General features: G+C 35.6%; 1 protein-coding gene across 2 annotated transcripts in view; it reads left to right on the top strand.

Annotated features, from left to right (window-relative positions):
• Positions 1-297: 297 nt before the first annotated feature.
• The window catches only part of AKAP11 (A-kinase anchoring protein 11), a gene marked incomplete at both ends in the record, with an annotated part of 33559 nt that continues 14252 nt past the window's right edge, over positions 298-19604 (top strand). The window contains 6 exons of one of the 2 annotated variants that reach the window (XM_080690118.1): positions 298-348; positions 3517-3633; positions 8131-8178; positions 10545-10679; positions 12275-12536; positions 13346-17822. In XM_080690118.1, the coding sequence (XP_080546244.1) occupies positions 298-348; positions 3517-3633; positions 8131-8178; positions 10545-10679; positions 12275-12536; positions 13346-17822 (5090 nt within the window). Of the gene's footprint in view, positions 358-3516; positions 3634-8130; positions 8179-10544; positions 10680-12274; positions 12537-13345; positions 17823-19604 lie in introns of both variants that reach the window. The other variant, XM_080690117.1, reaches the window with a different exon arrangement.

The following is a 19604-nucleotide window of genomic DNA, read 5'->3' as shown; positions in this document are numbered from 1 at the left end:
AACAGGAAAGGTAAACAACATTATCATTTTGAAGTTAATAATAGTTTTATAATCATTTTTCTTTGGAGTATCAGTATTCACTTATATTTAAAATGTATTTTTTGGATTGCCAAGTAAATTTTTAGGGTACAATATTTTTATTTTTGCTCTTAGTTTTCTTCAAATGAGTTTAAAGAAATTATTTTAGTATACAATGCTTGCCTGAATTACTAGGATCAATACGTTCTCTTTTAATATATTTCTTTAGGTGGTTTGTGGACTTACTCTTCAGTGATTACATATAATAATAATACAGTTATGGCGAATTTCCAGCCTTTCAGAAACAGTTACCTGAAGACTAGAGCATCTGGCAGAAAAGTAAGTTAACTCTATTAGGTTTCTTTCTGTGAAAATTTTAAGAAATGTTTGTCATTAAAAAAAATCCTACAGCTATAATATTTGGTTTTTAGATTTACTATTTAAATTATTAACATTAAAATACTACAAACTATTGGCATATGTGAAAATAGTGATTTAAAGTTACAATCACAATGGCTTTATTTTCCGGAATCTTTATTTTCTAAACCGCAATGCCTCCAGTTCATTTTTCTGAAACAGTTTTCCAACTGTTTTTTAGGAATATAGACTATCAGGTATGACTCTTCTTATATTCCTTTAGCTTTACCCTAATGTTGTATATGAGAAATATTGCCATTCATTTATTGTACAAATATAAATTTGAATGCTTATTATATGTTGGACTCTGCTAGATGTTGGGTTATTACTAGTGACCAAATGAAATATGATTCTTAATCCAGAATGGAGACTGGAAGATGGTTAGCAGTTTTGTCAGCCCTTTTCCTAGACTACTTCTGCATTGTATGACACTGTTGCCTAGTTCTTACCTGTTACGAACATCTTTGATGCTCAGTACAGTGTTTTTCTTGCTTTTCTTCTCTGTTAGGGTAGCTCTCTTCTTTCTTATGATAGCACTCATAGAGAAGATGATTTTGTCTAAGGTGGATAAGGAAAGGGTAAATACCATTGTTTAGTTTGTGGACTTGGTGTAATAGTCACCACCAGTGGTGGCAAGTGAGTTTATTTCCCCTTATTCATTCATTGATTTATTTGTATTTCTCTGGACTCAAGGATTTTTATACTTCTGTATTTTATAATCTTTTATTTATCTCCAGAGCTTCATTGATTTATTTATTTGAAGTTGCTCAAATTGTCCCAAAATTGTTACCTGGGAGCCCTTTCATTCTGGTGCCTGTGTTCAAAGATTATACTTTCTAATCATATCCTTTAATACAGAAGGATATAATCTTACCTACTTTCTCTTTCTCAGACCTAGAGTTGACTATTTTTTTCAAAGAACCTTTGAAAAGTAATGTCTGGATATTAGGACTGTCCTAGGAATGTCCTTTGTTCCTACAGTGTCATGAGTTTATATTGATAGTTTCAGTTCATAGTTCATATTTTTCCTCTTTTGATTTTTTGCTCATAATTAGTATGAAACCTCTATTTATTAATGAAAATAATTGTGTAAATATTGAATATTTTCAGACTACATAGGAATTGGTACAATGAACACCTCATATTTTTTACTAAGATTTGCCCTTTGTTAACATTTTGCTGTGCCCATTCTTTCTCTCTGGATATACACACATATACTTACTTAACTTTTGCAGTTATATCAGATTAACCCTGGATTTTAAATATCAGAATCATTACCACTCCTAAGAAAATCATTAATTCATCAATTAAACATCATCTAACATATTGTCCATACATAGATTTCCCCAGTTTTCTCAACTGTCCTTTTAACTTTTCCTTTGCTTCTTATCTAGGATCTGATTAAAGTTTACAGACTGTATTTAGATATTTTATCTTTTGGATCTCCCCTACTTTAGACCCTCTCAGTGGTCTAGATTCTTTACTCATGGCATCAGATCTTTGGAAGAGTCTGTGCCAGTTGTCTGTTAAACATCCCCATATAATGGGTTCATCCAATTTTCCCTGTAGTTAGGTTCAGCAGGAGCACCTCAGAGGTAGTGCTGTAGTTCATTCTACTCTAGATCAGGAGAAGCCTATCACTGATGCTGGGCTTGACCCGGTGGTACCTTTGTTATTATACAATTAATAAGTAACCCAGAGGCTCAGAGTTTGAGATAATATTGAGTATCCTGTTCCCCATTAAGCTTTTAATCTAGTAAATTTAGGATACATTGATGAGTCTTTCCTAAATCGATAATTACATTAGAAGTTATAAATGGTATTTTCCAATTTGGTTATTACTTCCATATTTGTCAGTCAACTTTCATAGGTAAAGAAGAGTACCCTGTGATTAAATTCAGTAGTTATAATTCATTACCATTTTTATTTTCTGATGTTCCAGTTATCCCAAATTTGGCCAGTAGGAATTCCTTCAAGCTGCTTTCTGTGTTCTTTTCAAATGACCCAGTTAAGTATCTTGAGTACTTCCTTGCAGTAAAACAGGTATTCCAGAGTCACTTCATATTTTCTCAGCTTAGGATCAGAAACCAAAGGGAAAAACTCCCACAAATATATATATATGAGTATAATAATTATAATCTGTCGTAATTAGGTTAAGTATAAAAACAATGTGGCAGGAACTTTGAGAGTATTTTATTATGACTAAGGGATGGAAAAGTCTTCATGTCTTGGGATGGGTAGTATTTTTATAGGGGAAGACTAAGGGATAAGGAAGTTTCTGATAGACGAGAAGATCAACAAATCAGAAGGGGCATAAAGTAGAAAGAAGCTAATGGTTTCTTTATAACCAGCCATAGTACTCATTACTTTATGTAAATTGTCCCTCCCTTTGCATGTATGACAACTCCTCTCTCCAAATCTGGACTCCTGTCCCTCATTTTTCATCATGCAGCTACCTATTACATGCCTGAAAAAACCTTTAAGTTACTAACCCCCCCTTTTTTTTTGGTGGTGGTACTGGGATTCCTGGAAGCCCTTCTACCTCCCGGCTAAACTTCTAGACCTATTTTTATATTTTTATTTGGAAACAGGGTCTCTTAAGCCAGCACGGCTGACTTTGAACCAGTGCGATTCTCCGCCTCCCAAGCGCCTAACCCTTATTATTTTATGTCTAAATTATCTGCTAAGGGAATAGTCACTGTTCTTAGTATGTTTTACTGTAGCTCCCACTTCTTTCACTCATTATATAAATTGTTGCCTTTATTCTGCTCATGGCTCAGAAATCAGATATGAAGACTGCTATTTTTACCATAAGGGAAGAATAAGTTAACCTGGGGCATGGGGACTGCATGGTCTTCCAGTCAGTTGAATGCCTAGGATTTCATGTATTTATGTGTTTTGGCTTTTTCACCCAAATGGAATTTTTCTTGTTTGTTGAATTGAGTTCTGTAAACAATATCAGAAATATGTTAAATGAATGTTAATTGGAGAATGAGTGACTTTCCCTCTAAAACTAAAATATCTGCAAACTCTCTTCCTTTGCCTTAGAATTGAATATTAAGAATGTTTTTTTCCCCCTAGAGCTTCAGTGAAGATGTGTTCCAGTCTGTGAAGTCTCTATTACAGAGTGAGAAGGAGCTATGTAGTATATCAGGAGATGAATGCTTAAAGCAGGATGAACATCCCAATTTATCTGAGGTTTGACATATTACTTTCTAAACCATTTCCTAATAAAGCTCAGTATGTTTTCGTGCATCTTTGTAGGACTGCATGACTTGTTTTTAAAATTTCTACATATTATTAAATGTATTATAGTACCTGTTTTAAATACTGGCTAATATAATTGTCTTACTGTATTATTATTAGTGATATTATTATACTTATTTAGTTAGTTATTTAGTGGTACTGGGAATTGAACCTAGTGGCAACCTACCTCTGAGCTACACCTATATTCCTATTTTTTTTTTTTTTAAATTTTGAAACAGGGTCTCACTAGGTTGGTGACTGCCTCACTGTGTTGCTGAAACAGTCCTTGAACGTGTGATCCTTCTGTCTTAGCCTCCCAAGTACTGGGATTACAAGCATGTGCCACCATACCTGACCATCTTAATAGATTATAATAAGCACATTTAATTCAGTACATAGAGATTATTGACAACTCATTGGACATATAGCACTGTATTTTATGATTCCTAGTATATTCAATAATTGGTACTTGTACTGAACTTTTCTCCTCTGAAACATAAAAATATGCTTATTTCATATATTCAGTTTTGAGTTATTGTTAGTTTTCTTGACTGTTTCAATGCATTGATTCAAAATGAAAAGGTAGTGATAAATTTATCTTTGATATTAAGATATTTGCTTTATTAAGAATAAAATATACAACTTTACAAATTATTTGTTATATCTAATATATTAAATCTTTGTTTGAATTTATTACCATAAAAGGGAGTAAAATTTTATTTTATACTATATCCATAGTCCATTATCATACCATATTGCCAAATAAGAGCTATGATACACAATTTTTTTTTTTTTTTTGGTGGTACTGGGAATGGAACCCAGGGGCATTCTACCTCCGAGCTATACCCTCAGCCCTTATTTTTATTCTTTATTTTGAAACAGAGACTCACTGAGTTGCAAAGGGCCTCACTAAGTAGCTGAGGCTGCCTGTGAACCGAGATCCTCCGGTCTTAGCCTCCCAAATGCTGGGATTACAAGCGTGCACCACCACACCCAGCCTAAATTAAAACAACTTTTGCGTGCAGGTGCACACTTGCAATCCCAGTACTTGAGAGGCCAAGACAGGAGAATCACAGGTGCACAGCCAGCTTCAGCTGCTTAATGAGGCCCTCTACGATTTAGTGAGATCCTGTGTCACAAAGAATAAAGAAATAGGGCTGGGGGGTGTAGCTCGGAGGTAGAATGCTCCTGAGTTCAATCCCCCTTGCCACACACAAAACAAACAAGTAAACAAAAACTAATTTTCTTTGAAATTAGGGTTATAATACAAACTTTAATCCTTCTCATACTGGGGTGTGATTTTCTTTCATATTTCTTGAGAAATTTCCACTTGCAATAATTTCCTAGGAAGAGAGGCATGGCTTTTAGGCTTGTAGTGTTCTGCTACCTGTACCTCTTTTGTAGCAGCTTCCTTTTAGTGGCTCATATTTTCTTTGCTGCTCCTTTCATTTTAGTAAAGATGACTTACTGTTAATCTACACAGTTGTTGCCAAATGTGACAAGTCTCCTTAGTCTCTGTCCTCAGTTTTGAAACTTGTATCTATCCAGCTGTTTACATGCCTTTCCAGGCTGACATTCCTTGGTGAGAACTTCTTTGATCAATGGGAAACAGACAATTATCCTGGCATCTTCAACATCCCATGTCTGCCAAATTTCTTTTTTGTGCTCAGTTAAGGAAACTTGAAAGAATAGAAGGAATTTATGTCCCACTTTAGGATTTGCTTATATCAAAGTATTTGTTGGGAGAAAGGGAAAAAAATGTTATTTGATTATCTGTTATTGAGTACCTCTGATGTAGAAGCCTGGAAGTTTAATTAGCACTTCTCTTAAGTAATAACCATAATTAATCAAAATAAAGATTCAAGGGTAAATCAAGATTCTGACTTGTTTTTGAATCGTCAGAAAGAGATAAAAAATGTATTCAGTGTTGTTGATTTATCTATATACTCATAGACGTTTATTCGCAATTGTAGGGATTTCATCCAGGGCCTCATGTTCTACTACTGATATATACCTTCAGTCCTTGATTCATATGTCAGCTGTGCTATTTTACCTTAAATCTTGAGAATTTATATTTCTATCATTTAAGTATGTATTTAATTATTATTATTATTATTATTATTATTTTTTTTTTTATTTTTGGTGGTAGTGGAGTGGAACCCAGGGGCTTTTCTACCTCCTGGCTATACTCCCAGACCTATTTTTTTTTAAATACTTTTTTGGAAAGAGTCTCACTAAGTTGCCCAGAGCCTCACTAAGTAGATGAGGCTGGCTTCGAACCTGTGCAATCCTCCTGTCTCGGCCTCCCAAGCGCTGGGATTACAAGTGTGCGCCACCACGCTCAGTTTAAGTGTATATTTTTAACTACAGTATTTGCTGTTCTGTCTTCAGATGGAAAAAAAAATCTTAGTATTATGACAATGACATAGAATATAAATTTAAAAAATAGCACATCTTCAGGTTATAAACCATATTTCTTATAGAAAAAATGAGAAATACTGAAAGTATAAAAAAGGAAGTGATGAGCCTTGTGTAGTGGCGCACGCTTGTAATCCCAGCATGCGGGAGGCTGAAACTGGAGGACGCCGGTTTGCAGACAGCCTCAGCTACTTAGTGAGGCCCTCTGCAATTTAGGAATTTAAAGAATAAAAATAGGGCAGGGGATGTGGCTCGGAGGTCAAATGCTCTGGGTTCCATTCCCAGACCCGCAAAAAAAAAAAAAAAAAAAAAAAAGAGTAAGTGATGAGCACTTGGGAGGCTGGAGGGTCACAGGTTTGCAGCCAGCCTTAGCTGCTTAGTGAGGCCCTGTTTCAAAATAAAGAATACAACATAGGGCTGGGGGTGTGGCTTGGAGGTAGAATGCCCATGAGTTTAATCCTCAGTACCAAAAAAAAAAAAAAAAAGAAGAAAATCAGATCACTTATTTACTTATCTTTCCATCAACTAGAATTAATAAAACTTTGGTATATTGCCTTCCGGTATTATTTTTTATGCATGTGTTTTTGCAAGTGTTGAAATTAAGTGCATACTATATATTGTTTTTCTGTAACTTGTTATTTTTACATAATGTGACATTTCTTCACAGTGTTAGATGTTCCATAGAAAAGAGTGATTGATTGATTGATTGATTGTTTTTTGCGGTCCTGGGGATGGAGCCCACGAGCATACCGCCAAGCTGTGTGTGTGTGTGTGTGTTACTGGGGGTGGAACCCAGGGGCTTTCTACCTCTGGGTTATACTCTCAGACCTATTTTATACTTTATTTGGAAATGGTCTCACTAAGTTGCTGAGAGCCTCACTAAGTAGCTGAGGCTGACTTTGTACCTGTGTGATCCTCCTATTTCAGCCTCCCAAGCGCGGGGATTACAGGTGTGCACCATCATGCTGGGCTTTGAGCTATTTTTTATTCTGTATTTGAAAGAGGGTCTCACTAACTGAGGCTGGCCACAAACCTGCAGTCTTACAGTCTCAGCCTACCAAGTACTGGGATTACAATATGCAGCACCATGCCCAGCTCCTTAGAAATTTAATTTTTGTAAACTTCTGCACAGTAATCACTATATAAGGGTCTTGAAGCAAATAAATGATAGTATCACAGATAGAAGAGAAGTAATAGCCACGGGAGTCTACCTAAGGGAAGGGTCTCTCAGGAGGGAACATTTGAGTTGAAACTTGAAGAATGAGCAGGAGCCAGGTATGTGTGTGTCTAGGGAGGAGGGATCCAAGTCAAAGGGCACAACTTGGAGAATTTTAGGCAAGAATGTACAAAGTATATTCTAGACTTAGAAAGGGGGGCCATGTGGCTGGGCATGGTGATGCACGCTTGTAATCCCAGCATTTGGGAGGTTGAGACCGGAAGATCGCAGTTTGTGGACAGCCTCAACTACTTAGGCCCTCCACAACTTAGTGAGATCCTGTTACAAAATAAAGAATAAAAAAATAGGGCAGGGGATGTAGCTTGGAGGTCAGGTGCCTCTGGGTTCCACCCCCAAACCTCCAAAAAAAAAAAAAAAAAAAAAGAAAAAGAAAAAAAGAAATGGGGGGAGTATGTGTTTGAATGAAAGTGAAGGAAGGCCCGTGGGATCAGCTAACCCCAGTTAGAATTTTCCCCTGAGAAAAGTGAGAGTTCCAACAGCGTGGCATGATAGTGGGGTCAAGTGGGAGAGAATTGTAATAATGCAGATGAGAAGGAGGGGCAGGAGGAATGGAGAGAAGTGATTATATTTGAAACAGGTTTTGGGGATACATCTGACTGAATTTGGTGGTGGAGAGGGATGGGGTTCAAGAACTTCAGTGTGGAACCAAATCTTTGGTGAAAAATCTTTTGAATTATCTTTGAAAAAATCATTCTGTCCAAGGGAGTCAGCATTTTAATGTCTTACTGTGGCATCAATCTGAGATAAGACTTAAAAATTCAAATTAATGGAGCTTTATTCATTTTTTTATTCAGGTTACATTTTTGGGTTTTAATGAAGAAACAGATGCTGCTCATATACAGGTATGGTCAATGTATTGAATTGGCAAGGATTACAAGAGATTGTTTTGAACAAATGTTGAGACCATGAAAATTTACCTTAATGTCCAAGATTTACACTAAATTATTCTGGTATATTTTCTTTTTAAAGCTAAAAGACAGCCAGACTTGGTGATACACATTTGTAATCTTAGTACTTGGGAGACTGAGACAGAAGGGTTGCAGGTTCTCAGCCTGCTTCAGCAACTTTCTCAGCCAGCTTCAGCAACTTAGGCCCTACACAGCTTAGTGAGAACCTGTTTAAAAAAAAAAAAAAAAAAAAAAAACCACAAACTGGGCATGTTGGCTCACATCTGTAATCCCGGTACTTGGGAGGCTGACACAGGAGGATCATGGGCTCCAGGACAGCCTCAGCAAGTAGTGAGACTCATTAACCTGGAGGAGACTCTTTGTTGTTGTTGTTGTTGTTGTTGTTGTTGTTGTTGATACTGGGGGCGGAACCCAGGGGCTTTCTACCTCCAGGCTATACTCCCAGACCTATTTTATATTTTATTTGGAAACAGGGTCTCACTAAGTTGCTGAGAGCTTCACTAACTAAGTAGCTGAGGCTGGCTTCGAATCTATGTGATCCTCCTGTCTCAGCCTCCCAAGCGCGGGGATTACAAGTGTGTGCCACCACATCCGGCTGAGGAGACTCTTTTAAAATAAAAATAAAGCCAGGCGTGGTGGCGCACGCTTGTAATCCCCGCGCTTGGGAGGCTGAGACAGGAGGATCGCACAGGTTTGAAGCCAGCCTTAGCTACTTAGTGAGGCTTTTAGCAACTTAGCGAGACCCTGTTTACAAATAAAATATAAAAAAGGTCTGGGAGTATAGCCCGGAGGTAGAAAGCCTCTGAGTTCCACCCCTAGTACCACCAAAATAAATAAATAAATAAATAAATAAATAAATAAATAAATAAATAAATAAATAAAATAAAAATAAAATAGGGCTGGTTGTATAGCTTAGAGGTAGAATGCTCCTGGGCTTCATCACCAGTACCCTGCCCTCTCTTGCCTCCACTTATACACAGCTAAAAGATAACATATTGAGGTCATCTTTTGAGTATTCTTTTAACATTTTTACTTTTAGCATTTTTACTGAAAATTTTTGTTACAGAAAGCAGATTTAAGCTCGACCCTCTAAGTCATTTATCTGAGAAGGCTATAGACCATAGGCTGATCGTTTTTGCATTCTCCATTGTGTAGCTTATGACACTTTATTTTGGTGATTTTCATAATTTGATTTCAGTAAAAGTTTTTACATTTTTTAATTTAGATAGAGTTAAATATAAAAGATAAAATTTATAAGAAGTCACAATTAGCCAATGAAAAAATTTTGTTTTAGGCATTTATAAAGGGGGTGATATTTGAATTAGAAGAACAACAAAGGAAAGTGTCACAGCTACATAAAGCGTGGCTGAAGCTTTTTTAAATGTTTTTTTTCCTTCATGCTGCTGCTTGCAAAGTTAATATTGCCACATTTCTTTTTCTGATGGCAAAGCATCTCCTAATAGAGGAAGAAATAACATTTTTCAGTTATTTCTGAATACTGCAGATCAGGTGATTACAGATGAAAACTCTATTGTATGCCTTGATTGCTTTAGCTCCAGGTAAATAGTTTGGACAAAACAGAGAGGACATCCATATGGCTGGAAAGACAAATTCAAAGTATTGTTCTGATACTCTTATTTCAGAGATATGGACACAAAATAAGTTCCAAATTATGGACTATTATATAGCCATTTCTGCCTTGAATGTGTATTTTCTATTTTCCTAAATAAACTTCTATGTCTCTGAAAAAAAAAAGAGATACTGATAAATCCATGTTTACAAAACAAAGTACTTTCTAAAGGTTGTACTTTGATAATTCTTTAGCTGGATAAAATTTAAGAAGGGAAAACAAAAAATAAAAGCTAGTATAGTACCTTCAGGAGAAAAGGCAGAATAATGGACCTGTATTTTATGAAGTTAAACTTAACTTCTGAGGAAGTACATTTGATAGCCAAGAATCCCATATAAAAATTCTCGAGTTAAGTCTGAAGACTTTTAAGTTGAAATTTGCTAAAAACTATTAAATGCTTGCCATGGATGTGTGAGGTACTGTGTCAAAATTTATCATATAGTTTGATAGCAGTACATTTGAAAGTTGTTTGGAATAGCCATATTAAATAATTTTTAATATATTTTTTTAGTTTTAATTGTGGATAATAAGCTATATATGTGAACTATTAATGAAGCAGAAAATTTATTGACTAGTAGGCTTTATGAATTTTGTATAGGGACCACATTGTAGGAACATTAACGAAAGTGTTAATCTATAGTGTTAATTTATTGTTATTATTTAAAATTAGGATTTAGCTGCAGTTTCTTTGGAACTTCCAGATCTTCTGAATTCACTGCACTTCTGCAGTCTAAATGAAAATGAAATTATTTGTATGAAGGATATAAATAAGTCATCAGATACAAGCAATGCTTCTCTAAATCAGGTAACTCTTATAGATCATTTCTAATGAGTTTTTCAGGGTAGATTTTGCTACATTTGATTAATAGTATTAAATGCTTAAAGGGTTTTTCTTTCTTTTTATTGCTATCTGAAGGAAATAGGATTCATAAAAAATCTAACTCATGAGCCAGGTGTGGTGGCACATGCTTGTAATCCCTGCGCTTGGGAGGTTGAGACAGGAGGATCTCACAGGTTTGAAGCCAGCCTCAGCTACTTAGTGAGGCTCTCAGCAATTTAGTGAGACCCTGTTTCCAAATAAAGTATAAAATTGGTCTAGGAGTATAGCTGGAGATAGAAAAGCCCCTGGGTTCCACCCCCCAGTGCCATCAAAAAAAAAAAAAATATATATATATATCATGAAACATTAGCATTTGTAAAACAATAATTTGGTTATAGCATAAATTAAGTTTTTCATGTTTAAAGTTCTCTTAGTGGTATACAAGTACATACTAACGTTTTTAGTGAAAATTTTTATTATCTCTGGATTTAATTTCTACCTTTATATAAGCCAGTGGGACTTTTTTTACGGCAAATTCTAAACTTATATAAATATTGTGCTATGTGTTTTAGAGAATGTACTTCAACTCATTTTTTTTTAATTGATGCATTGTAGTCTTACCAACTCATTTTTGGTTAACAATTTCTCACGTAAAACAGACAGATGATGATTTGTTTTTTTATTTTAAATAAAGCTACCATTTCAGATAGATGGTTAATTTCATAATACTAAATCTTATAGTTCATTACTAAGTATGATTTTGTTGATACCACATCAGAGAAAAATACTTTGCATTTTAGGAGGTAAAACATTTACAGTTGAACCAGATATAAAAATTGTATTACTTATTCCAGGTATAAAATAGTGCTATGTTCTTTGTGAAATCTGCTGATAAAGGTAGAACTGTTTGCCTTATTTCCTCAATTATATTCTTTATTCATCTTACTTTGCTTTATTTTCTAGAATATAAAAGATCATTAGCTATTATATTTGGTTTCTATTTTTTATAATTTGTTACTATTTGCATTTTTCAAGATAATATACAGGAGAAATATGGTGACTTATATTCTTAAAGCTATAAACATTTTAAGTTTTAATACTGGAGAAATTTTAGTAAAAGGAGGAAGCAAGTCTTTTATTGTGATAGGAGGGAGAGTGGATTCACTCTAGAAGCTGCAGGAAAATGGGATAAAAGTAACATAGAACCTGGTTCTTGCCCTCAAGCACTTTACAATGTAGTTTGTAAGATAGATGAATGACTAAATACGGTAAGTCACAATGTTGTATAATAATACAGAAAACCTTAATTTGCCAAGGGAATGGATAGATAGTAGATTCTATACTATTTAAGGAGATAGACTCAGTAGAATTGCAATACATGGATAAGAAAAGATGGGAAAAAGAGACTGGGAATTGAGAAATGTGAAGGAGGAATAAAATAAGTATTGCAAAACTAGGGAGTCTTTTAGGATGTGTGCATTTTTGTTTTTCTCTGATATTATTTCTAGGCTTCACTTTCAGATAAATTGTTTTGTATTTAAACTTAAAAGTTGTTTTTGTCATCTTTCATCTTTTACAAGATTCATCATTCTGGAATGCTTTGTGTCATGAGAGTGTCACCTACATTACCAAGACTCAGAATTGATTTTATCTTTAGTCTCCTAAGTAAATATGCTACTGGTATTAAATACACCCTGGACACGCACCTGCATCAGAAATGCCAGCTTGAGACCACTGATGATGATGATGATGATACCAACCAGTCTGTGTCTTCCATAGAGGATGACTTTGTCACTGCTTTTGAGCAGTTGGAGGAAGATGAGACTTCAAAGCCATATGATGGTTTGTTTTTACTTAAGTTTTTTTTTTTTTTTAAGAGAAATAGATAAAAGTTGAAAGCTCAATTTTGAAAGTTTTAAGTCTGACTTGGTCAGTTGAAATTTATATTGGGCCGGGCGTGGTGGCACACGCTTATAATCCCCACACTTGGGAGGCAGAGACAGGAGGATCACGCAGGTTCGAAGCCAGCTGAAGCCAGCCACACTGGCTTAAGAGAGACCCTGTTTCCGAAAATAAAAAAAGTATAAAATAGGTCTGGGAGTGTAGCCTGAGGTACAAGGGCTTCCAGGAACCCCAGTACCACCCCCCCAAAAAAAAGAAATTTATATTGAACTTTGATCCAATTTAAGCATTTAGGCTTCTTTTTGGTTACAGAGGAATTAAATTTCCCTGTGATTAAGTTCCTTGTTACCTGGCATTTAGTTTTACTCTTTCTTTTCTTAGTAAGGTATACTATTGATTATCTGTTTACCTTGTTACCTTATGTAATAACGTAAACAGAGGTAAGAACAGATGTAATGAGATAAACAGATGTAAGAAGAGTTAGTTGGCAGAGTCACTATAATCATGTTTCTAACGTGTAACAGCATGCTAAGCATTCTGCAGACTATGTATCTCCAGACATAGGGCAAAATGAAATTATTTTGGTAAAACACATATTTATTTCTGTTACTTGGGATAAATCTTTGTATATAACAACATATTATTGAAGATGTGTATTACTAGTAAATATTTTATACTTATTCAATTGCTCTAAATGTTTAATAAAGTTTTGTTCTAGAACAATTTAATAATTTTATTTTTTTCTGTAGGAATAAACATTACCACACTAAGGAGCCATTGTGATGCGGCTTCTCAGACTGTTTCTGGTCATCATTTAGAAACCCATGATTTAAAGATTCTGGTTAGCTCTGTAAAACAAAAGTCATTGGCTAAAGCTTCATCTTCTTTATTAAATGTCCTGGGACACAAAGAACCACCTTTGGTGAAAAGTTCAGTCACAACATCAATTTCAGAGCCTTGGATTCAAAGGAGTTTCTATAGGTCATCTAATGCTTCAGATAAAGGTAGTGATACACAGAAAATATTTTCTTCTTCTTCTCCTGCCTATTCATCTGAATCAGAGTGCTCAAGTCCAAGTCCTGTTATTTTCTTGGATGAAGAGGGATACCAAAAAAGTTTAAAAGCAAAACTTGAGCTGCCTAAAATTCCTGTGATGAAAGATGATGTAGAGGATTCAGACTCAGAAGTAAGTGAATTTTTTGATAGTTTTGATCAGTTTGATGAACTAGAACAAACTTTAGAGACTTCTAATCTATTTATAAAAGATCCTGTCATAGAGAAGTCCTCAAAGAAGAAGGGGCACAAACATGAGAAGTCTTGTATGAATCCTCAAAAGTTCAAGTTTGATTGTCCGGCTCTTCCAGCTAATGTTAGAAAGCCAACTCCTCGTAAACCAGAATCTCCATACAGTAACCTGTGTGACACTCCGGATTCTCCTCGCCCAGTGAAGGCATCAGGGGAAGATAGTGGTTTGTTTAGCCCTATTCGATCTTCTGCTTTTAGTCCTCTGGGAAGCTGTACTCCTGCTGAATGTTTTTGCCAAACAGATATTGGTGGAGATAAAATTCATGAACATCATGGTTCTTTTTACTACGTCTATGAAGATTATGCAGAAAGCATTTCATGTGAAGTACTAGGCTCAGTTCTTCATACGCAACATAATGTAACATCAAACATCCATAGTATTAAGAGGGGAGAAAAAACTGTAGCTTTTAAGCATGGAAACCTTGCTCAAAAAGATAAGTCTAAAATTAAATCTTTAATGATTAAAGATAGCATTCAGAGATTTGCTTCAGATCTTGTGGAAAAAAGTTTTGGAAATGCATTTAAAGACTTACAGAAAGGAGTCTCTTCATGTACCAATGCGTTGTGCCACCTAGCCGTCAAATTGACAGCATCTGTTTTTCAGATGGCATTTAATGAACTGAGAAGGCAGCATGCATTTTCACTGAAAGAACGTGCAATTAGTGGCCTGGCTAATTTTTTGGTGAGTGAAGCCTTAACAAATGCCTTAAAAGATTTGCAGTATGTAAAGAAGCAGATATTTACAAACACAGTTGCTAGGTTTGCTGCAGATCTTGCTGAAGAGCTTGTTTTTGAAGGTGTCATGGAAGTGTGTCAGTTTTCATATCCTCCAACACCTGCATCTCCTGAGTGTCATTCATTTAACTTTGAAGACAAAGTAGTGAAGTCATATGCAAAAGATCTGTCTGAGTCTGTAATACAGGAAGCATTCATTGAGCTATCACAGGTTGATGTGCCTTTCACAACAAAGGCAGCAGTTAGTGTTTCTACGGATAACATCAAGTATGTGAGTGCAGAAAGTATTGTGCCATCTGCACAGACTCTCACATTTTCACCATCTTTTAATAATCAAGCAATTATGGTGACCAAACCAGTGCAGGAATATAAAAAGGAATACACAGTACAGCAGGCCTTGTTTTGTACTTCAGGAATTGTCACTTCCATACCAGTCCCCTTGGCAGGAAGTGCCCTTCTCCCATATCATCTTCCCTCTACTGTATATCAGGCAAAGTCTCAGCTGTCATCTGAAGACAGTAATTCAAATTGTGATGCTACCCAAGCTCATCTTACCACAAAAAACAAAGAAGAGGAAGTAGCTTGCCTCAGAAATATTTGTTTACCCTCAGAACACAAGCCAGATAACCAGGATGATTTTAAACCAACTAATGATAATATTGAAATGCAAAGTTCTTCAGAATCAACAACTGATCCAGGGGTTATTAGCAACTTCTCTGCAGCAATGGTGCAAACAATAGTAAGCGAAACTTTAGAGTCAGTGGCATCATTCAACATTACAAAAACAGTTGATGAACACACAGATTATGTAACTCAAACAATAAAGGGAAAAACCTCATCTTTTTTCCATTGTGATCAAGCAGCACAACAGAGTGAAGCTAGCAATAAGGATGTGTTTGCTGAACGATTATCTAAATCTATTATTAAACAGTCTGTAGATAAAAGCAACTCAGTGATCACCAATGTAGATAAAAATGCAGTATTTAAGGAAGGCTTGCTTGTTCCTGGAGAAGAATCACAGTTGACCTTGGAAAAGTTTCCCAGATTTCTTGACACCGAGGATCATTTGCCTCACTCTTCACTTTCAGTTGAAAAGGATTGTGTTCCAGAATGTAAAGATTCTATGGTTTGTGGATTTTCTTTAGAGACATTGCCACCTCGTCCAGTGATGGCAAGTCAAAAGCCTGATATAAAGGAATTTGCTAAAGATAAACCAATGAAAAAGCATAATTCAAATAATACAGCACTTGAGCCCTTATCTTTTGAACAGGAAAGCCCTTTTTGTCATTCACATACTTTCTCTTCAACAGTCCTTACCTGTGTAGATGGTTTACATGTGGATGATAAGCAGAAAATCAGAGATAGAAATATAATACCTGATACTCCTCCATCAACTCCTCTAGTACCATCCCAGGCTAGTTCTGAATGGGATATCAAGAAGTTAACCAAAAAGCTCAAGGGGGAATTAGCCAAAGAATTTGCACCTGCTACACCACCTTCTACACCTCACAACTCATCTGTTTGTAGTTTGTCTGAAAATGAACAAAATAATATAGAAAAAGAAGAGTTCATGTTAAAACTCATGCGATCTCTTTCAGAAGAAGTTGAAGGTAGTGAAGGCGAAGAGCATCCAGAAATGGATGTGAAGTCGGAGCACTGTGGGAAGAAAGTTCAATTTGCAGATGCATTAGCTACACATATCATTTCTTTTGCAACTGAATTGGCAGCCTCTCATTTAGATCATAAAAAACCTCAAGTACGTGAAGTTCAAAACCCTTGCTTAAATATGCAGAATCAAAGAAGTGTATCGTCTACTCTTTTAAGTTGTTCAGAGGAAAATTTACAGACATGTGATTATGCAGGTCATATGGCAGCAGAAATTATTACAGAAGCTGAGAAAATAGCAAAAGTTAAAAGTTGTATACTTCTCAGGCAAAGAAAGAATAGTTCTTACAATGATGGTGAGCGAGATTATGGATCAGAAGAGAAGTTGGATGTGGAGGATGTGGCACACCCAAAAGAAATGCATCCATTTATTCTTTCATTACCACTAAATTCTTGTCTGTCAGGTCTTATGTATAAGTATCCCAGCTGTGAAAGTGTGACAGATGAATATGCAGGTCATGTTATCCAAATATTAAAACAGGAAGGTGGTAATGGTGAGTTAATAATGGATCAATATGCCAATAGACTTGCTTATCGATCTGTTAAGTCAGGATTACAAGAAGCAGCTAAGACAGCCGAAATGAAGTGCAGCTCAAAAATGTTCCCTGTGCAGGGCCCCCAGGGGAAAACAAGCAATGAACTGTTAATATTCTCAAATAAAGAGTACCACCAAGAAGCAGATAAAAAAAGACAAAGAAAAAGAAATGGTAGTCACCTTTGTAAAAATCAGACTTGTGAAAGGATGCTGGATACATGTACAAATGAGCATTCTGAACTGTATAGTTTTTCAGCCTTTCTTGCTGACAGCATAACAAGAGATGTTAAAAAAGAACTGGCAGCACCTACAGTTGACATGCCAAAATCCCTAACAGATTCCTGCCTTTTTGAAAAATCTGGATGTGTTGAAGATACTGAGTGTTTCGTTGAACCAGATCCTGAGTCCCTTCCGCATTGCTCACAAAATCGTGGATTTTACCATAGTGCAGGCAGCTTAAATGGTTATGGAGGTGGAGAGAATGTTGTTCAAGCTATAGAACGGTATGCTACAAAAGTAGTGGATGACACTTTTGACCTAAGTCTAGGATCCACAGTTTTCCATATTTCTGAGACCACAAAATCAGCAGATAGAGTTACTTATGCAGAAAAGTTGTCACCTCTTATAAACCAAGCTTGTAGATACTGTGACATTAAAGAACTCCATGATTGTACTGGAAATTCATCTCAGCACTTTCTCAGACAGGGTTCACGTGTTCATAATAAGCCAGGATCAATTCCAAAATTTAGCAACAAATCTAGAATTTTTCATCTTGAAGTCCCTCAAATTCATGTTAATCTTGATAAAAAGACAGTTCTTGCTGAGAAGATAGTTGCTGAAGCTATTGAAAAAGCAGAGCAAGAGCTGAGCAATACCAGTTTGGCAGCTGATAGCGGCATTGGACAAGATGGCATTAGTTTTGCTGAAAGCCTTAGCACAGAAATAATGATGTCAGCTATGACAAATGTTGGACATGCTGTCAGCAGGTAAGTTCCAATATCTTTTTGGTCTGATGATAAAAAGTTAAACTTTGACCATATGTCATCCTAAATTAAAAGTATTTTCTGCTGCATTTATGTATAGTTTTATATCCTACGTGAGTTTCAAGTATTTTGTTTCCTGTTCCTTTTTGAGGGAAGACGTCATCCATTTATAAGGCTGGAAAATGAGGGTCAGGGAAAATAATCATCTTGTCTAAGTTCATGGAGCTATAATGTAGGTAAATTGAATCAAGGAGAGAGCTAGAGAACTTTATAGAGCAAATACAGACTTGTCATATTAATTTTCTTCTCTGAGATTAAAATTTTCATATACTGCTTTTTCCTGTTCACAAAGGTAAGTTTTATAATAAAGAATATATTATAATCATCTTGCTCTGAGGAAGAAAGCAAACATTCTAGAAATACTTCTACCTCTCTTAATAATCTTACAAACTAAGGGGATAGTTTTATATGTTAATTCTACAGTGTCTTTCTGATGGTCTTATGTTGTCCTCTTTTTCATATGTTGTCCTCTTTTGCTCAGTGATTCTAACAACTTCAACATTTTCATTTTTAGCCTTTTTGTCAGAAAACTTGAGGACTAACTCTTGTTATTCATTTGTAGGATTATTTGTAAGTTCTAGTAGAAAGAGAAAATATTTTGAGTTCAAGTGGTACTTAAATTGAATCACATGATATCCCAGACTTTTGAGTAGCTTTTGTTAAAACCATGACTAAGACTTCCTGCTTGCTTGCTTGCTTGCTTGCTTTCTTTCTTTCTTTCTTTCTTTCTTTCTTTCTTTCTTTCCTTCTCTTTCTTTCTCTTTTTTCTCTTTCTTCTTTCTTTCTTTCTTTCTTTCTTTCTTTCTTTCTTTCTTTCTTTCTTTCTTTCTTTCTTCTTTCTTTCTTTCTTTCTTCTTTCTTTCAATATGGAGATATAGCTTGGCCAAGAACTTGAATCCATTTGTTCCATAACATCCTCTTGGAATGAGAGAGAGAGGCTATAGGCTTCCAGGGAACTAGAGAAGATGTCTATTTATCTTAGTAAGGAAGCTTGCTAGATCACTGGTTGACAGACTACAATCTATGGGCCACATGTGACTTGCTGATGATTTTTGTATGGACTATAAGAAGAATAATTTTTACATTTTACTAAATGGTTAAAAAAATTTGTGACATCAAAACTATATGAAATTTGTTTCAGTTTTTACAAATAAATTTATTGGGATACAACCATGTTTATTTGTTTACATATTTTCTTTTTTTTTCTATTTTCTTTTTTTGGTGGTACTGGAGGTGGGACCCAGAGGCTTTCTATCTCCAGGCTCTACTCCCAGACCTATTTTATATTTCATTTGGAAAAAGGGTCTCACTAAGTTGCTGAGAGCCTCACTAAGTAGCTGACCCTGTGCGATCCTCCTTTCTCAGCCTCCCAAATGCAGGGATTACAAGTGTGCGCCACCACACCCGGCTTTATTTACATATTTTCTAAGACTGTTTTTGCCATCCTGGCAGAATTGAGCACTTGCAACAAAGATCATATGGACAGCAATTCCTGAGTATTTATCATCTGATCCTGTATAGTAAAAGTTTAGGAACCTCATCATATACCCATATTTTCTTTGATCTTGACTACCTATTAATTATAGTAGTAAACATAATATGTGATTAATAAATATTAAAAATGAAGCCAGGCGTGGCGCGCACGCTTGTAATCCTAGAATTCAGGAGGGAGAGACAGGATCTGGGTTCACAGACACCCTCAGCTCCTTAGGCCCTTTGCAATTC

Source organism: Muscardinus avellanarius, assembly GCF_963383645.1.
Source record: "Muscardinus avellanarius genome assembly, chromosome: 2".
NCBI classification, from domain to species: Eukaryota; Metazoa; Chordata; class Mammalia; order Rodentia; family Gliridae; genus Muscardinus; species Muscardinus avellanarius.
Note: the sequence above shows the minus strand (reverse complement) of the source record. Positions and strands in the feature narration are given on the sequence as shown.